This window comes from Xyrauchen texanus, chromosome 23 (assembly GCF_025860055.1).
Source record: "Xyrauchen texanus isolate HMW12.3.18 chromosome 23, RBS_HiC_50CHRs, whole genome shotgun sequence".
Taxonomy (NCBI): Eukaryota; Metazoa; Chordata; class Actinopteri; order Cypriniformes; family Catostomidae; genus Xyrauchen; species Xyrauchen texanus.
In genome coordinates this window covers 15,440,845-15,456,178 of record NC_068298.1, presented here as the reverse complement: position 1 = coordinate 15,456,178, position 15,334 = coordinate 15,440,845, and the positions used below count along the sequence as shown (strand labels likewise).

Here is a 15,334-nt window from a genome sequence, read left to right as displayed (position 1 = left end):
CGAAAGCTGATGACATAAGAGGAAGTGGGTAACGATTCTTAACTGTTATGTCATTCAACCCTCGATAATCAATGCAGGGGCGCAAGGAACCGTCCTTCTTCTGAACAAAGAAGGACGGCGGGAGAAGAGGAGGGGACAATAGTACCGGCATCGAGAGCTACGGATAAATAATCCTCGAGAGCCTGACGTTCGGGAGCTGACAACGAGTAAAGTCTTCCCTGGGGGGGAGTGGTTCCCGGACGAAGTTCGATACTACAATCATAAGAACGATGGGGGGGGAGGGAAGTGGCCCGGGAACGACAGAACACTGTCCGCAGATCGTGATACTCCTCCGGTACCCCCGACAAATCACCAGGCTCCTCCTGAAAAACAGAGACAGAGGATACAGGGGGAACAGCAGACATTAAACATTTAACATGACAAGAGACATTCCACGAAAGGATAGTATTCTTAGCCCAATTAATAGAGGGATTATGTTGAACTAACCAGGGATGGCCTAAAACAATAGGGGCGAAAGGGGACTGAAAAATAAAAAAAGAAATGGTCTCGCTGTGATTACCGGAGACAGTGAGGGTCAAAGGTAACGTCTCACGCTGAATCTTGGGAAGGAACTGCCATCCAAGGCAAACAGGGCCGTGGGCTTACATAAGTCCATGAGGGGGATACCATGTTCCCGAGCCCAGGTGTCGTCCATGAAGCAGCCCTCCGCGCCAGAGTCAATCAACGCCCTGCAGATGGCAGCAGAGCCAGTCCAGTGGAGATGGACAGGAAGAGTGGTGCAAGACCTCGAAGGAGAGACCAGAGTAGTAGCGCTCACCAGTAGCTCTCCTCTTACTGGCGAGCACTGGCTTTTACCGGGCAGGAGGTCACGAAGTGTGAAGCAGAACCGCAGTAGAGGCAGAGACGGTGGGTGATTCTCCGCTCCTTCTCCTTAGCCGAAATGCGAATGCCCCCCAGTTGCATGGGCTCAGGAGCCAAGGTGGTGGATGAGGGAGGTAGTGCAGCGGAGAGGGGTGCAAAGGAAAATGTAGACTCCTGGTCGCGAGCTCGGCGACGGCGATCGAAACGCCTCTCTAGGCAAATAGCAAGCTCGATCACGGCGTCCATGCGGGAGGGTACCTCTCGGGAAAGAATCTCCTCCTTCACCTCCGTGCAGAGACCATCCAAAAAACGAGCGAGCAGCGCCGGCTCGTTCCAGTCACAGGAGGCTGCGAGAGTTTGGAACTCAATGGAATAGTCAGTAACTGACCGCTTACCCTGACGCAAAGACGATAGGACCCGGGATGCCTCCTCCCCAAAAACAGAGCAGTCAAAAACGCGTATCATCTCCTCCCTGAAATCCTGATAACAGTTAGTACATTCAGCCCCCGCCTCCCAGATGGTCGTTCCCCACTCTCGAGCCCATCCAGAAAGGAGAGAAACTACGTAGGCGATACGGGCTCTGCTCTGGGAGTAAGTGGTGGGCTGGAGGGAAAAAACAACATCACACTGGGTGAGAAAAGCACGGCACTCAGAGGGCTCACCAGTATAGCACGGCGGGTTATTAATCCTGGGTTCTGGAGGCTCGGGGGCCCTGGAGGTGACCGGTGGCTCGGGACGAGGGAGGAGAATCTGCCTCGAGAGTTCGGTGATTTGGGCAGCCAAGCCCTCAATGGCGTGTCGTGCAGCAGACAGCTCTGCCTCGTGCCTGCCCAACATCGCTCCCTGGAGCTCGAGGTCTGATTGGAACGAGGCCGGGGTCGCTGGGTCCATCTTGGTCGGATTCTTCTGTTATGAAGGTAAGTGAGGACCCAAAAGCGATGTAGCAAAAACAGAGTCTTTAATGAAGCTCAGGGAATAATGTCAAACACAAAGTCTTCTCCTTGGGAGGAATATAAACAAACAGCCCGCAGAGAGGGCGACAACAAAACTGAAACAAACAGGTGCTTCCTTAGAGTTGGAGTAAGTCCACGGGTAGCTGACAGGGTAAGCGGGAAGCGATAACAGGCTGCGGGTCTCTCCCACGGTCCGACCGACGTCGAGGGCAGATGTAGCTTACCACTCTCTCGTGGCGTCAGGTAACTGGGCACAAATATAGGAGATGGTTAGCGGTGAACAGTTAGAAGTGACGGCGGATGCCAACAGGACAGGATTCTGGGTAGAGATAAACAGGACTGTAGTTTGCTTCTAGAGAAAGTATCACAAGGTGAGAATCCGACAAAGAATGTAGCGAGAGCGAGGAGAAGAAATAGAGAGTTAATCAAAGGAAAGAGGGAACAGGTGGGTAGAGGATTAACGAGGAACTCAGGGGAGATGAGAAACAGCTGGAAGCGGAGAAAAGGAGAGGGAAAGAAACATATAACGAACAAAAGAGGGCGACAGAGTAGAGGGAAAGAACAGAAGTGAGACATAACATGACAAGACAGGACAAGACATGACATATTGACCTTAAGACATGCCAGTCTTTTGCATACTCTGGCAAAACAAAAACAAACACAAAGACAATGTTAAGCTTCATTAAACAAATAGCTTTCAACTGTGTTTGGTATAATGGCAAGTGATTATTACCAAATTAGCAATTATCATGATTACTCAAGGATAAGTTGTTGAAGTGATGGCTGCTGGAAATGGGGCCTGTCTATATTTGATCAAAAATGACTTTTTTCAAATTGTGATGGTGCTGGTTTTTTTACATCAGTAATGTGCTGACTATACTTTGTGATCAGTTGAATGCCATTTGGTGAATTAATGTACCAATTTCCTTCTGAAACAGCAAAATCTGTACATTATTCCAAACTTTTGGCTGCCAGTGAATATGTATGAATGTATTTATTTTAAATGAATTTCATATTTCATACTTGTTTTATTCTATTTATTCTCTATTATTTTGTATTCATTAATTGACTACTTAGAACAACTTCTAGTAATGACTTTCTCATAACTTAGTGACACCATTCTCTTTCCCTCACATTTTAGAAGCAGGTTCCAAATTAGCCCAATTTGAAAAAGTTCAGAATTTGTCTAGTGCCAGCACTTTTAGCTATTCGGCAGACTATAGAAAGTTGCGTAGGAACACACAAAAAAGGGGGCTTTTAGAGTCCCCAATTTGACATACAGTGATTGTAACCTATCTGGAAAAAAAACCTACTTTTTTTTTTTTCAATGTTCTTGCATTAATGCCTTTTACTGGTGGCCAAACACACACTGAGATAATTTACTGGCCTCGTGTACCATTGAGGACTGACTCAAATCCCATTCTATGCCCCAGGAGTGGAAAATTTCCTCTGGTCATTATGCTTCATCAGACTTATGAAAGAAGCATTTGACTTTCTTGAGATGCTGAGAGAGGGGGCTGATTGGCTGTTTGAGAAATGTAAAAAGACTTCCGCTTCAGCAGGGGGGAAGATGTGATTTTTGTGTCCAGAGCGAGCCACTTGGTCTCTGTATAACCCCCTACACCCCACTACTGATGATGACGGTAATTGACCTGCTCCAGAGAGCGACTTGCAGAGGGCTGCATGTTTGTTCATGTTCTACTGACTGATGGTTATTATTGTTGCTGAAGGCATGCGCTCAGGAAATGGAGCTTGGTGGAAACCTGACAAGTGGTAAAACACAGACCTCGAATAATACAAGGAAAACAAGTTCATATTCATTTTTAAACAACACAATACTAATGTTTTAATTTAGGAATAGTTCAGAAATCAATATTTGATGGAATAACCCAGAATTTCAAATACAGCTTTCATGCGTTTTGGCATAATCTCTTTCACATTGATGTTGGGTGACTTTATGCCACTCCTGGTTAAAGAATTCAAGCAGCTCGGCTTTGTTGATGGATTGGTTTTTCCAGCAGGACAATGCTCCATGCCACTCAGCCAGGTCAATCAAGGTGTGGGTAGAGGACCACCGGATCAAGACCCTGTCATGGCCAACCTAATCTCCAGACTTGAACCAGATTGATAAATATATATACATTATATATATATATATATATATATATAACTTCAGTTCTACTAGAACAAAATCCTCCACGTGCAGTAATGTCAGCTTTGCAGATCCTTGGCATTCTAGCTGTCAGTTTGTCCAGATACTACACTTCCTGTAGCACTTGCCATAGATGTGGCTGTTTTGTTGGGCACTTCTCGCACACCTTACAGTCTAGCTGATCCCACAAAAGCTCAGTGGGGTTAAGATCATAACATGCTTTTCAATTATCTTTCTTTGCCCACTCTAACCTTTTCTTTTTGTTTTTCTGTTTCAAAAGTGGCTTTTCTTTGCAATTCTTCCCATTAGGCCTGCACCTTCTCTAGATATATTTTTCTTTTTTGCTATATTTGACATAATATAGACCCTCAAGACATGCCAGTCTATTGCATACTGCGGCAACTCAAAAACAAAAGATGATGCAAAGCTTCATTTAACAAACCAAATAGCTTACTGCTGTGTTTGATATAATGGCAAGTTTTTGGAACCAAATTAGCAATTTAGCATGATTTAATTAAGGATAAGGTGTATATTACTGTATTTGCAGTATATTAACAGGCAAATTATTTTATATGGCGTAAATTACATCACAAATGTGAGAATCTTAATTATGCATTTAAATGTTTTTATTTTTTTTATATTGAATTGTTTTTTGTTTGTTTGTTTATTTCACACTTTGTTTAGAATATCACAGTTTTAAACATGCAATATGTTTTGTATTTTTGACAGTCTGAGTCTGGAATCTATACATAAAATAATTTGAAGTACCAAAAATAAATGACGAAGGCCTAAGAAAAAGTATCAAAATCAATTTTTTATGTGACCTTCATGACACAAAACCAAACATTTTTTAAATCTGTTAGTTGTAATAAAGACTCCCCCTGGGATGTTAAATTGTCTGAAGTTTAAGAGACACCATTAATACATTTAAAGTACATATTTCTTATGATACTGATGATTCATTGCAAAACCATTAAAATAATAATATTCTTATAATCATGTACTGTTCATATCAAGTCATATACTTGCACAAAATATTAGAAATTTTACTTAACAGTAATAATATTAATGTTGGAGTGTCAATAAAACATTTGCCTTAATGTTAGCTTTTTTAGCTTAGGTTGAAGTTAACTTAATTCTGTATATTGGTTAATCGTATATTCTTCTCTTTTTTCCCCACAAACATTTGTTGGCAGTACTACCACAGATCCCCTGTTGAAGACCCCAGGTCAGTGCTATTCATAATATCACACCTATGTGAACATACACATGAAGATGAAACAGGAGAAATAATGCATGCTCTATAAACAGAAAAAAACAGAGCAAACAAAAGAAAATGCATATTGATGATTTTGAGCAAGGCACAAATTGAACTTGAACCTGAGAGAAAACAAGACATTAAAGGAGACACAAAGACAAACTGATAGAAATAGCAGGATGAAAGTGTGAAGGTAGAGAACTGCAGGGCTAATACAGGACAGAAAACAAATTGATATGATGAGGAGGAGTGTAGAGAAAGGAAATGTATCAAGGTGAGCCTGCTGGGTTCCAGGCATGGAATGGTGTTATAAGGAGGACTCTGGGATTGTGCTGCCATTAATGAAACGACACAGCTGGCTGTGCATCCCTTCAGATATCCACACACAGATATGCTCGCTCCCTCAGCTCGACATCTCAAGCTCAGTACATGTCCAAGCACACACGGTCACGACACCTTCAATCAATCAGCACCCATTCAGATTTGCCTCCTATACAACAGTATTGTGCTCTCCAAGCAACTTGTTAATGTAGTGCTCTATAATTACATTGCTATGGAGACACAGTTGGGTTCTCCATCATATTGGATGTACATAGTGCTCCTGGGAATATCGACTCTTTCTACAGATACTTGATATATAACATCAGAAGTAATAGTACATTACAAGTAATGAGTGTTACATTATGAAACCACTTTTTTGAAGTGCCAGGTTGCATTTAACCTTTTGAATTTGCACCATAATACCTGGGTTACTTTTATAAATATGTAAAGCAAGTGATTTTAGCATGAATTGTCACTAATGAAAATTCTGTCATCATTTGCTCATCCTCATGTCAATTCAAACCATATGACTTTAATTATTCTGTGTAACAACAAAGGATAAATTTAAGAGATTATCTGATCATCTGCCTCCTATACTCTATAATAAAAGTGTATGGGGATCAAGGGCTGTCCATCTTTAAAAAGGATGCACCATAACATTTATCACAAATCATAAAAGTTGTCCAAACGACTTGTGCTCCATATTCCAACTTTTCAGATGTCATACAATATCTTTGTAGGAGACAGATATTTAAGTCTAGCTTTACAGCTGTATTCACCATTCACTTTCATTATATGGAAAAGCACAACTTGGACATTCTGCTATAAATCTCTTTTGGTGTTCCACTTAATCAAAAAACAGGTTTCAAAAGTCCTTAAAGTGAGTAAATGATGATCAAACTATATATATATATTTTTTAGTTATTGACAAATACAGTTGAGAAAGTCACACTGGCTCATGTATGCCAAGTATAACACTACAGTTCCATTCTGGAAGTGAGAGAGACTCATCCAAATGGCGAAAAATTGAATAAAATAAATGTAATTTGTAGGGCGAGAACTGGAGCTTCAGCATGGCTGAATTAGTTAATGTGTGATGATCACATCTAGCAAACTCTCTGATTCAGAGCCTCCTACCTGTTCCTGTGACATCAGTTCCTGTGTGGGACATGTTGAATTGTAGGTGGTGTGTTATCATTGGTGCCCTCAGGAGGGCAGGGTGTTATTTGAGAAGGTTTATGCACAGCAGTGGGTTCCAGTGAGTTTTCACAGCATACTTTGTTCCCAAGATGCATATCACATCATTAGGATGCCCATTAATGTTGGGACACAGAGTTAACAGCTAAGCAAGAACAGGGCCCTCGGTGTCAAATGACCTGCCCCATGCGAGCCACCTGCACCGCACGGCCTCTCAACACCTTTTAATTGGGTAGCAGAAATAGATCTGACCTCATTGGGAGCCATTTTGTCCCTCATATACCACATGACATACACCATTGATATTAACAACATCATGTGCACTGCAACCACCTTTCCACTTTGACATGCTTAAAGACCTGACGTGGATCTGAAGCCTTAGGGAATGCTAGGAGTGTGAGTATGAAAGCTGTTTGTTTTAATGGGTTGAATTGGGGTCTCTCTTCTTTATCGAAACTTATGTCTGGGTTTGACACTCATGCATAATAGCATGCACATGCATGAGAGCTTTAGTTGTGTTTATTAAAGGGATAGTTCCCCCACAATTTAAATTTGGTCAACATTTACTCACCCTCACGTGTTCCAAATCCTTAAGAATTTATTTCTGCCATGATGCAATTAAAGTGAATAGTGACTGAGGCTGTCATTCTGCCTAAGATCTCCTTTTGTCTTTCAAAGAAGAAAGTCATATTGGTTTGGAACAAAATGAGGGTGGATAAATGATAAAATAATTAGGCTTATTGGGTGAAATATCCCTTTAATCAAATAAGAGATAAATGAGAGAATACAAAAATGTATCACCAATTTATGAGACTATCAGCATTTCCAAATGTACAACAAGATTGCTGCTTTTTACAGAAACTGCTACTTGTTATAGTAAGTGGCTCGCTTTACCTCTGACAAACCATGAGCATTGCCCTGAAAGTTTTCTGGATCACCTCCGGTGCACTGCTGATAAAGAGCAGGACATTTTTGGAAGACAGACTGAATTTGACACAGAATTAAACAGCCTGCTCTCAGCAGCGTTGTACCTTAATTGAACCCAAGGGCACAAGCGCCCAAAATTGCAGCCACTTAGCCATGCTATACTGTACCAAACATTTTAATGATTAAAGGAATCATTCCTACAGAGGGACAAAACAGCAGCCTGAGAGGTACGGGAATGCCATGTGCAATTAGGCATCGCTTAGCAGGCTAGTGTCAGAAGAGGTGGCATAGCTGTCCAAACTGGAGTTTAATTGGCATATCACGGTTTCTGTTAAGTGTCAACTGACCCCTTGATGGCCTTCAGGGCTCAGACCACCCACTTTGTCTTGTCTTTTTGGATAAAACACCCCGGTGCTGAGGTAAGCTCCTCTATTAGACACATGAGCCACTCATTACGCTAGCAAGGCTATAAGGCACTTAGACACTAAATACAATACAACACCTAACACAGTCCCTTTGCCAGTCATGTAAGCTATTCAAATGTTGTTAAACTAGATTTGAGCAATTGGCAAGACCCTTTTCAATGGGAAGGACACCCTCATTCACTCTCATTTCATTATAGTCAGTAATGACACCTTGGTAACCAGATGTTTCACTCACTCTGCAAAGCTAATTGCCAAACTGATGAACAATCTCGTACCCACTTCTTCGACTTTGTAAGCCAAATTCAACAACATCCTCAGTCTACTAGGCCACACGCTCCAGCCTCAGATGACCTAAGTGGCTTCTGCTGTTGAGTTGAGAAAAATAAGAGAATAAAAAGTCTAACAACAGAGCGATGCAGCCTTTAGGAAAATTAGGATAACCAAATAAGACAATGTTGGCTTGGATCATAATGCACATTTGCCTTGGGAGATTTAGTACCAGATTAAGTGCTATGAGCAAGAAATGCCATATTAAATTCTTAAAAGATTAAGTGACATGATAATGCAATTATTGTAAACCTAGTGATATATAATCAAATATATGCCATGAGAAAAGACATTTCCAGTTGTTGAGATGTTGTTCAACGTGTTTGTGATATTTTTGGTTTTGGTTAAAGCGGAGGTGTAATCTTTTGAGATGTTAAAAAATGGTACTTTATCTTAATCCAGTTTAATATGCAGAGACAAGTGTAAGAAATCCACAGGAAAGTTGACTTTTCCCAAAAAGTGTGAATGCTGTGGCTCTGTGGCATAATCCAAATATTTTTCTATTTGTTTCAGTATCCTGACCAACCTGATGCACCAACATAAGCTAAACTAATGGTGTGTGTTGGGTAGAAACTATCTGTTTGTTTAATCAATGGCAGATGAGGGAAGGGTTCAGGGAACCAGTTTCAAACCTCTGAAAATTCTGTTATTCTGCAGACTTCGTTTAGAGTTTTTCCAGAATCCCACCAAAGTCAATACAGACTTTCAGACTGTTCTGACTCAGGTTGCTACGACTTTTGTAACAGATCTGACTTACCATTTTCCCAAAACAGAAGATCACAGAACATTTCAAACTTCAACAATCAATTTTATTTCTTTCTCTTATTCTTTCTTTCTTTCTTTCTGCTAATATGTACTAATACAACTATTTGAAACTGTCAATCCATGCTTTTCAAGCTAACATAAAAGATTGTCTTTACCAAACTTTCCCTATTTAGTTATTTTTGCATTTCTTTTTGGGGCCACTAGAGACACAAAAATGACACATTTCAACCCATAACTACCTAAGGCTGAAACACAAAAAAAAAAATTTGCCCAGAAATGAACTGCTGTGCCTCGCGCTTTGCCTGTATGACTTGACACGCAATTACAGACGGCGTAGTGTCTGGAAGGTTCAGGGACACTTGAAACCAATTCCCCAGCCGTCAGTGAGCAAACAAGAAAACTCTCAGCTGTCTCAAGGTTGATGTGTAAAGGGTTGCAGGGTGTTTGCGAGAGTGGACGAGGCTACGGGGCAATGAGAAATAGAATGTGATGAGGACAAGGGGAGAGACTGCATTTAATCTCCGAGTAATTTATTTTTAATACCCGCCAGGTACTTTGTTCTCCCTTTGATCTTTTCGAGACCAGATTTATTGTAGTACACCAACAAAGCACAGGGCCAACAAAATAAAATAATAAATTAAATGTGTGGCTATGAGTGGGTGACAAGGAAAAGTCAAAACTGCTCAGGGGCTCCTAAACAGAATTTGACTAGCTTGTTCTTGCTTCTCTCTGAATACCATGCACAGGTATTAATATTTATGCTTTGTTTTTTGTGTACACTCTTCATAAATTAGCAGTTAGAGAGTATAGTGTGGTCCTCTAAAATCCATAGAGCCTGTGACATTAGGAACAAGAACCAAAGCACAAATACAGGATTCAACAAATACCTCTGAGGGATCACTAAAAATCCAGACGTGAAGCTCATTAGTTCAGCCCCTAATTGCCATTCTAAGTGCAGTGATATGTGATTACTGTCTACAAAAATACCAGATACACAATATATACTGTTTATTGCTGCCATTAGAGTGCCAGTACAAATATTGTGGGTCAAAAAAGACTTGGGTAATGAAAATACAATGAAAAGGCAAGTCGTTGAGTATACATCACCTCTGAAGTCCTGTGCAGACACAGATGTGCCTCTAGACACATATTTGGCACTGCAAGGGTGTGAAGACATAGAGAAGCAGAGAATGATGGAACATCTGATCAACTACCCTACTGATCACTCCTGCTGTGTCCAGCTGGCCCATAAGTTTGAGAGGCACCTGTGACTGAGAGAGCCAAGCTTCTTTTCATTTTTACCCAACAGGGGCCATTACTGAGCTAACACATCTGTTTATTAAAATAAGTGGCCAGATCAATTTCAATCAAGGCAAGGGATACCAGGAATCGACCTTGTCAATTCAATACAATGTAATTTCACACACTAGGACTTGATGCAGTGTGAATCTCCATAATAAATAAGGGACAAGGCAAGTAGAATGCAAATAATACACCAAGAGACTTAGAGGCATGGGTTGGCCAATTTTTGTCATTTACTCATCATCAAGTTTTTCCAAATCTGTATGACTTTATCTCATGCAAACAAAATGGTATGGATGCTTTATATAGTATAGTACTTAAAGTGTCTCATGAATGTGTCACAGACAGAACTGAATTCAGTCCAGCTCAGAGGAGCATTAGGATGTGACTTCTATAAACATAAAATACAGCAGAGATTATTTAGCAGAGATGGGCTACTTCTATTAAAATTAATGGGAGAAAATGGAATGCCCAACCAAGAAGCTCTAGCTCCCAATGGTCAACAGATATCGAAAGGAAGACCACCTTATAGGTAAAGGAGTCAATCACATTTTAGATACAGACAGTCATTCAACTTGAGAACGATCATGCGCATTTAGCTGGGAATTTAGATTTTTATTTTTAGCATAATATGAGGTCAAGAGGCACAATTTGTTTTAGCATAATATGAGGTCAAGATGCACAATTTATGATTCCAGTTTAGTAAAATTTGATTGCTGATTTAAAATATGCGCTTTGATCTTAATCTTGACCAACAATTTTTGAGATTTCTGTGTTTCCCAATTCAAGCAGACAGGAGATGCACTGTCATGACTGGAAATAGCCTCCTGGGAACATTCCAAAAATGCAGATTACTTGTTAAAAATACTTTGAATATAGTCAGAGTGAAAGGTTGGACTGCACCGGTGTTAAAATTTATACTGGGTAAAAGGGGTAAACATTATGAATGGTACTTCTAATATCACTGCAACAGCATACCGAACAGAATAGCCTTAAAGAAAGAATCCATGATAAATTAACCTAAATAACACATTGAAAGCCAGATGTAAACGCACTGACAGAAGATGTTTAATTGCAGGTAGTGAATATGATGTACGTGGTGGTTAACTGTAAGATGTCTCAGATTCAGAATGACACAAGAAATTCTGTTAGACACACACTTGAAGAAACACACTTTATTATATTTTTAAGAAAAGATGACATCTATGCGCATGTCTGACGCGCTGTTTGCAGTCTCATGGAACACCTGTATGTAAAGGGTTCTCATTCTCTTTTTTTGCAAGAATAGTATCGTCTATGTGAATGCTCTAAATGACGTCGACCATCTCAGCTCAAGAGGTGCTCTGAGTTTGTGAGTTCTGAGTTGTTTCCACAGAGCAGTTCGTTCTCACTTCATACTCACTTAATATAAAGCCTATACATCTGTGATTAAATCATAAAAAATACAAACACGCATTCACCTCAAACCATTATTTATATTTCAGTGATTATTATCATCATTATAATTATTATGTTTACATTTATAATTGTTTATAGATCTTAATTTGTATTAGTCATTTTACGCCTGTTGTCATAAACGGATACTTGCGTGACTGTAAATGGAAAGGTGGTTATAAATGGAATTTTGTTTTACAACTTCGTTATTTGAATTGCTTTTTCGTTATGTTTGAAGTTCAATTTGAATTTAGAAATGTACTTGGTATAAGTTTTTAAATAAATACATTTATTATTTAATGCAAAATCACTAAAGCAAGAATATTCACCGATCCCTCAGCTGGGGGGTTGACGATGTAATTTGATATTGCGATATATATATATATTTTTATAAAAATATTGTAACATATTTCTTGCACATCGCCCAGCCCAAGGAGGGAACAAAACAAATGTATTCACACATTCAAAGTCCTTACCATTCCGAAGCAGCTAAACTGGGTCCTGGGATGAAAGGTAATAAAAAAACAACATTAAACCCACAATAGTGATGTATTTGTACAGACAATTAAATACCCGACTGGTAGCCCATACAGGAGAGAATGTATGGATGAACTAGGCTTGTTGCCAAAGATATGTTGCCCTTCACAACTGTTGAAAAGCCATCTTTCAAAAAGTTGAACAAACAAATTTTAATTGCACTTCATTTTTTTAAATAAATAAAATATAAAAGTTCAAAGTTTGAAATCAAGCTGCCTTGCATTACTGTGTAGGCTATTGCTTAGTGAAAATTACCCCATAGTACCACTTAGTATCCAACCAGCAAACACCACACAGTTGTGAAAATTATTATATTGTGGCAAGTCTCCTGTTCATACAGCTAACAAAATAGCATCTCTTAAAAAGTTGAAGAGAGGGGCCTGGGTAGCTCAGCAAGTATTGATGCTTAATACCACCTCTGGATTCGCGAGTTCGAATCCAGGGCATGCTGAGTGACTTCAGCCAGGACTCCTAAGCAACCAAATTGGCCCAGTTGCTAGGGAGGGTAGAGTCACATGAGGTAACCTATTTGTGGTCACGATTTGGGGTTCTTGCTCTCAATGGGGTGCTTGGTAAGTTGTGCGTGGATCCACATGATGTGAGTCTCCGCGGTGTAATGCACAGTGAGACATGTTATAAGATGTGCGGATTGATTGTCTTAGAGGCAGATGCAACTGAGACTTGTCCCCCTCCACCCGGATTGAGGTGAGTAACCGTGCAACTACGAGGACATACTAAGTAGTGGGAATTGGGCATTCCAAATTGAGAGAAAAGGGAATAAAAATAAATAAATAAAAAAGTTATGTTCCGTGTCTTCTGTGAGTTATGTTCCGTGATGAATATGTGACTGAGTGAGAAAGAAAGAGGAAGAGCGGAGTGTAATTTGGCAGTGCCCTTTGAGTGCTGTTACATATGGCCTCTGCACACTGTTAGTCTCCCATGGCAACACTTCCTACGGATGCATCTGCAGTCACTGAGCTGCTATGGCCTCAAGTAGCCACGGCGCATCAATCTAACGGCCTGCAACTCTGCTTCTCCACAGCCACCACACCTGTCAGTCTTTCTATATGTCCTCCCTCACTCCGGTTGACTTCAACTACCCATAATTCTTGCTCAGTGTTGCTGTCACCATATGTCCCAAAGGAACCACAGGCCTCTTCACCCTGGGATGCATGAGCTCTGGGATCTGTTGTCAGTGGCAAAGTGCAGTGGAAAAAAGAAATAGATGAATGGAAGGAGAAAAAAGGCTGCAATCTCTCTGGCGGGTCTTTCCTCCTCCTCACATCCTCTTTCACTCTCTCTCTTTTTCTCTGTGGGCTTAAAACACGGTCTGGTGCTGATCAATGACATTGAGTTCCAGCAGAATCCATTTCAGGCAGCAGAATCAATGCCATACCAGCAGTAGCTCACGCATAAGACACTGCTTTTTTTAAAAGATGACCCATCCTTGGCCCACTCCGGTCAACGGCATTATGATGCCAGGTTGGTGCTGCTACATTTCAACAGAACTCGCTATTCACTGCTATTCACTATCTTCCTGTTCTTCTTCTACGTCTTCCTTTTCACTGCTGCCACAGGTAACTTATCTTATTAACATAATCAGACACATTAAAAAATGGATGTATCACAAAATAAATTAAAGAAGGGTTACACATCTGAACCAATCAGTCATGTTTGAGATAGTCAGTCTGTCACCTTAAATTTAGATCCACACCTGATAAAAGGCCCCCCGCTATTTAAGCATACATCTGTAGTTTGGCACCTTGCCTATCATCCCTGCATACATTCAGCAAAAAGTCTACAGCCTGGGAAGTGAAGTGGGTTGGCAGGCATTGGCTTCTATCAGATGACTGAAACTGAACTGTTTACAGTGGATCAGTGATATCAGGCTGTTAAATGTAGGCTGAGAACAGGTGACATGTTTGAAGCAGCTGGGGACAGATTCTAAGGCACTTTCTGTAACCTTAGTAACTGCTCCGAGATCAGGTTGCTCTTCTCTCCACCAGCATGCATAAGCACAGAGCTGTGGGATTAGCTACAGTGCAGGTATAGTGCCATGCTCTGCAACAGTATACACAATTAACGGGACTGTACTGTTGTGAGTTTATGTTTCACACCTTCTCTGTACGACACAACCCAGGTTGGAGAATATTATGGCCTGGGTACAATGTGATTTAAACAGGTAGAAAGCATGGCGCTAGCAATGCCAATATGATGGATGGCAAAATCTATAGGAACATGTTGTTTATATTTGATAATTTGGTGTTTTTGTATATTTGATTACATGTTTGTTGCATTTGTGTGTGTGCTCACCTTGTCTGGTAAACTCATCTGCTTCATGGTGTACAAGGTCAGCCACACATCCCCCATAATGAAGGCGTGAGTCATGATCAAAAGCCTTCAGGGTTTCACTGGAGCTGTATGACTTCTTGGTGGGTACGCGGCAATCATTGTTGTCTAGGGAGGAGGTGGTGAACTGGAAATCTTTTGCACAGTGGCCATGGGTCAGTGTACGATGTCTGCGCTCTTTCAGATCCATGGCAGCTGCTGCAGTTGATCTGATTGGTCCTCAAGGTGGAGGTCTCAACAACTGTCTAGTCCTTCACCTGAAAACAACAGGATGCAACAACAACTGTTGAGTCAGTAGAGTCCAAATAGTATAGAGTGTGTTGAAAATGTGAGTTTAGATCTGCATTAATCTACATGGGATTACAAACTGGGTTATGCAGGTTTAGTGCTGGACTACTGCTGCTCCAGTTTATTGACTAGCACAGCCGTGCAACCATTTTCAAGTGGCACCTGGTCAAAATTGCATTGTTGAGAGAAAAAAAAATACATATACTTTAAATCTATGTAAGTCACACAGAAAGAGGTT

The 15,334-nt window shown here is 40.7% G+C and overlaps 1 protein-coding gene across 1 annotated transcript in view; it reads right to left on the bottom strand.

Annotated features, from left to right (window-relative positions):
* The window catches only part of LOC127663296 (teneurin-2-like), a 291,708-nt gene extending 276,710 nt beyond the window's left edge, over positions 1 to 14,998 (bottom strand). Inside the window, exon 1 of the mRNA XM_052154811.1 lies at positions 14,773 to 14,998. Within this exon, the coding sequence (XP_052010771.1) occupies positions 14,773 to 14,998 (226 nt within the window). The remainder of the gene's footprint in view (positions 1 to 14,772) is intronic.
* Positions 14,999 to 15,334: the final 336 nt, after the last annotated feature.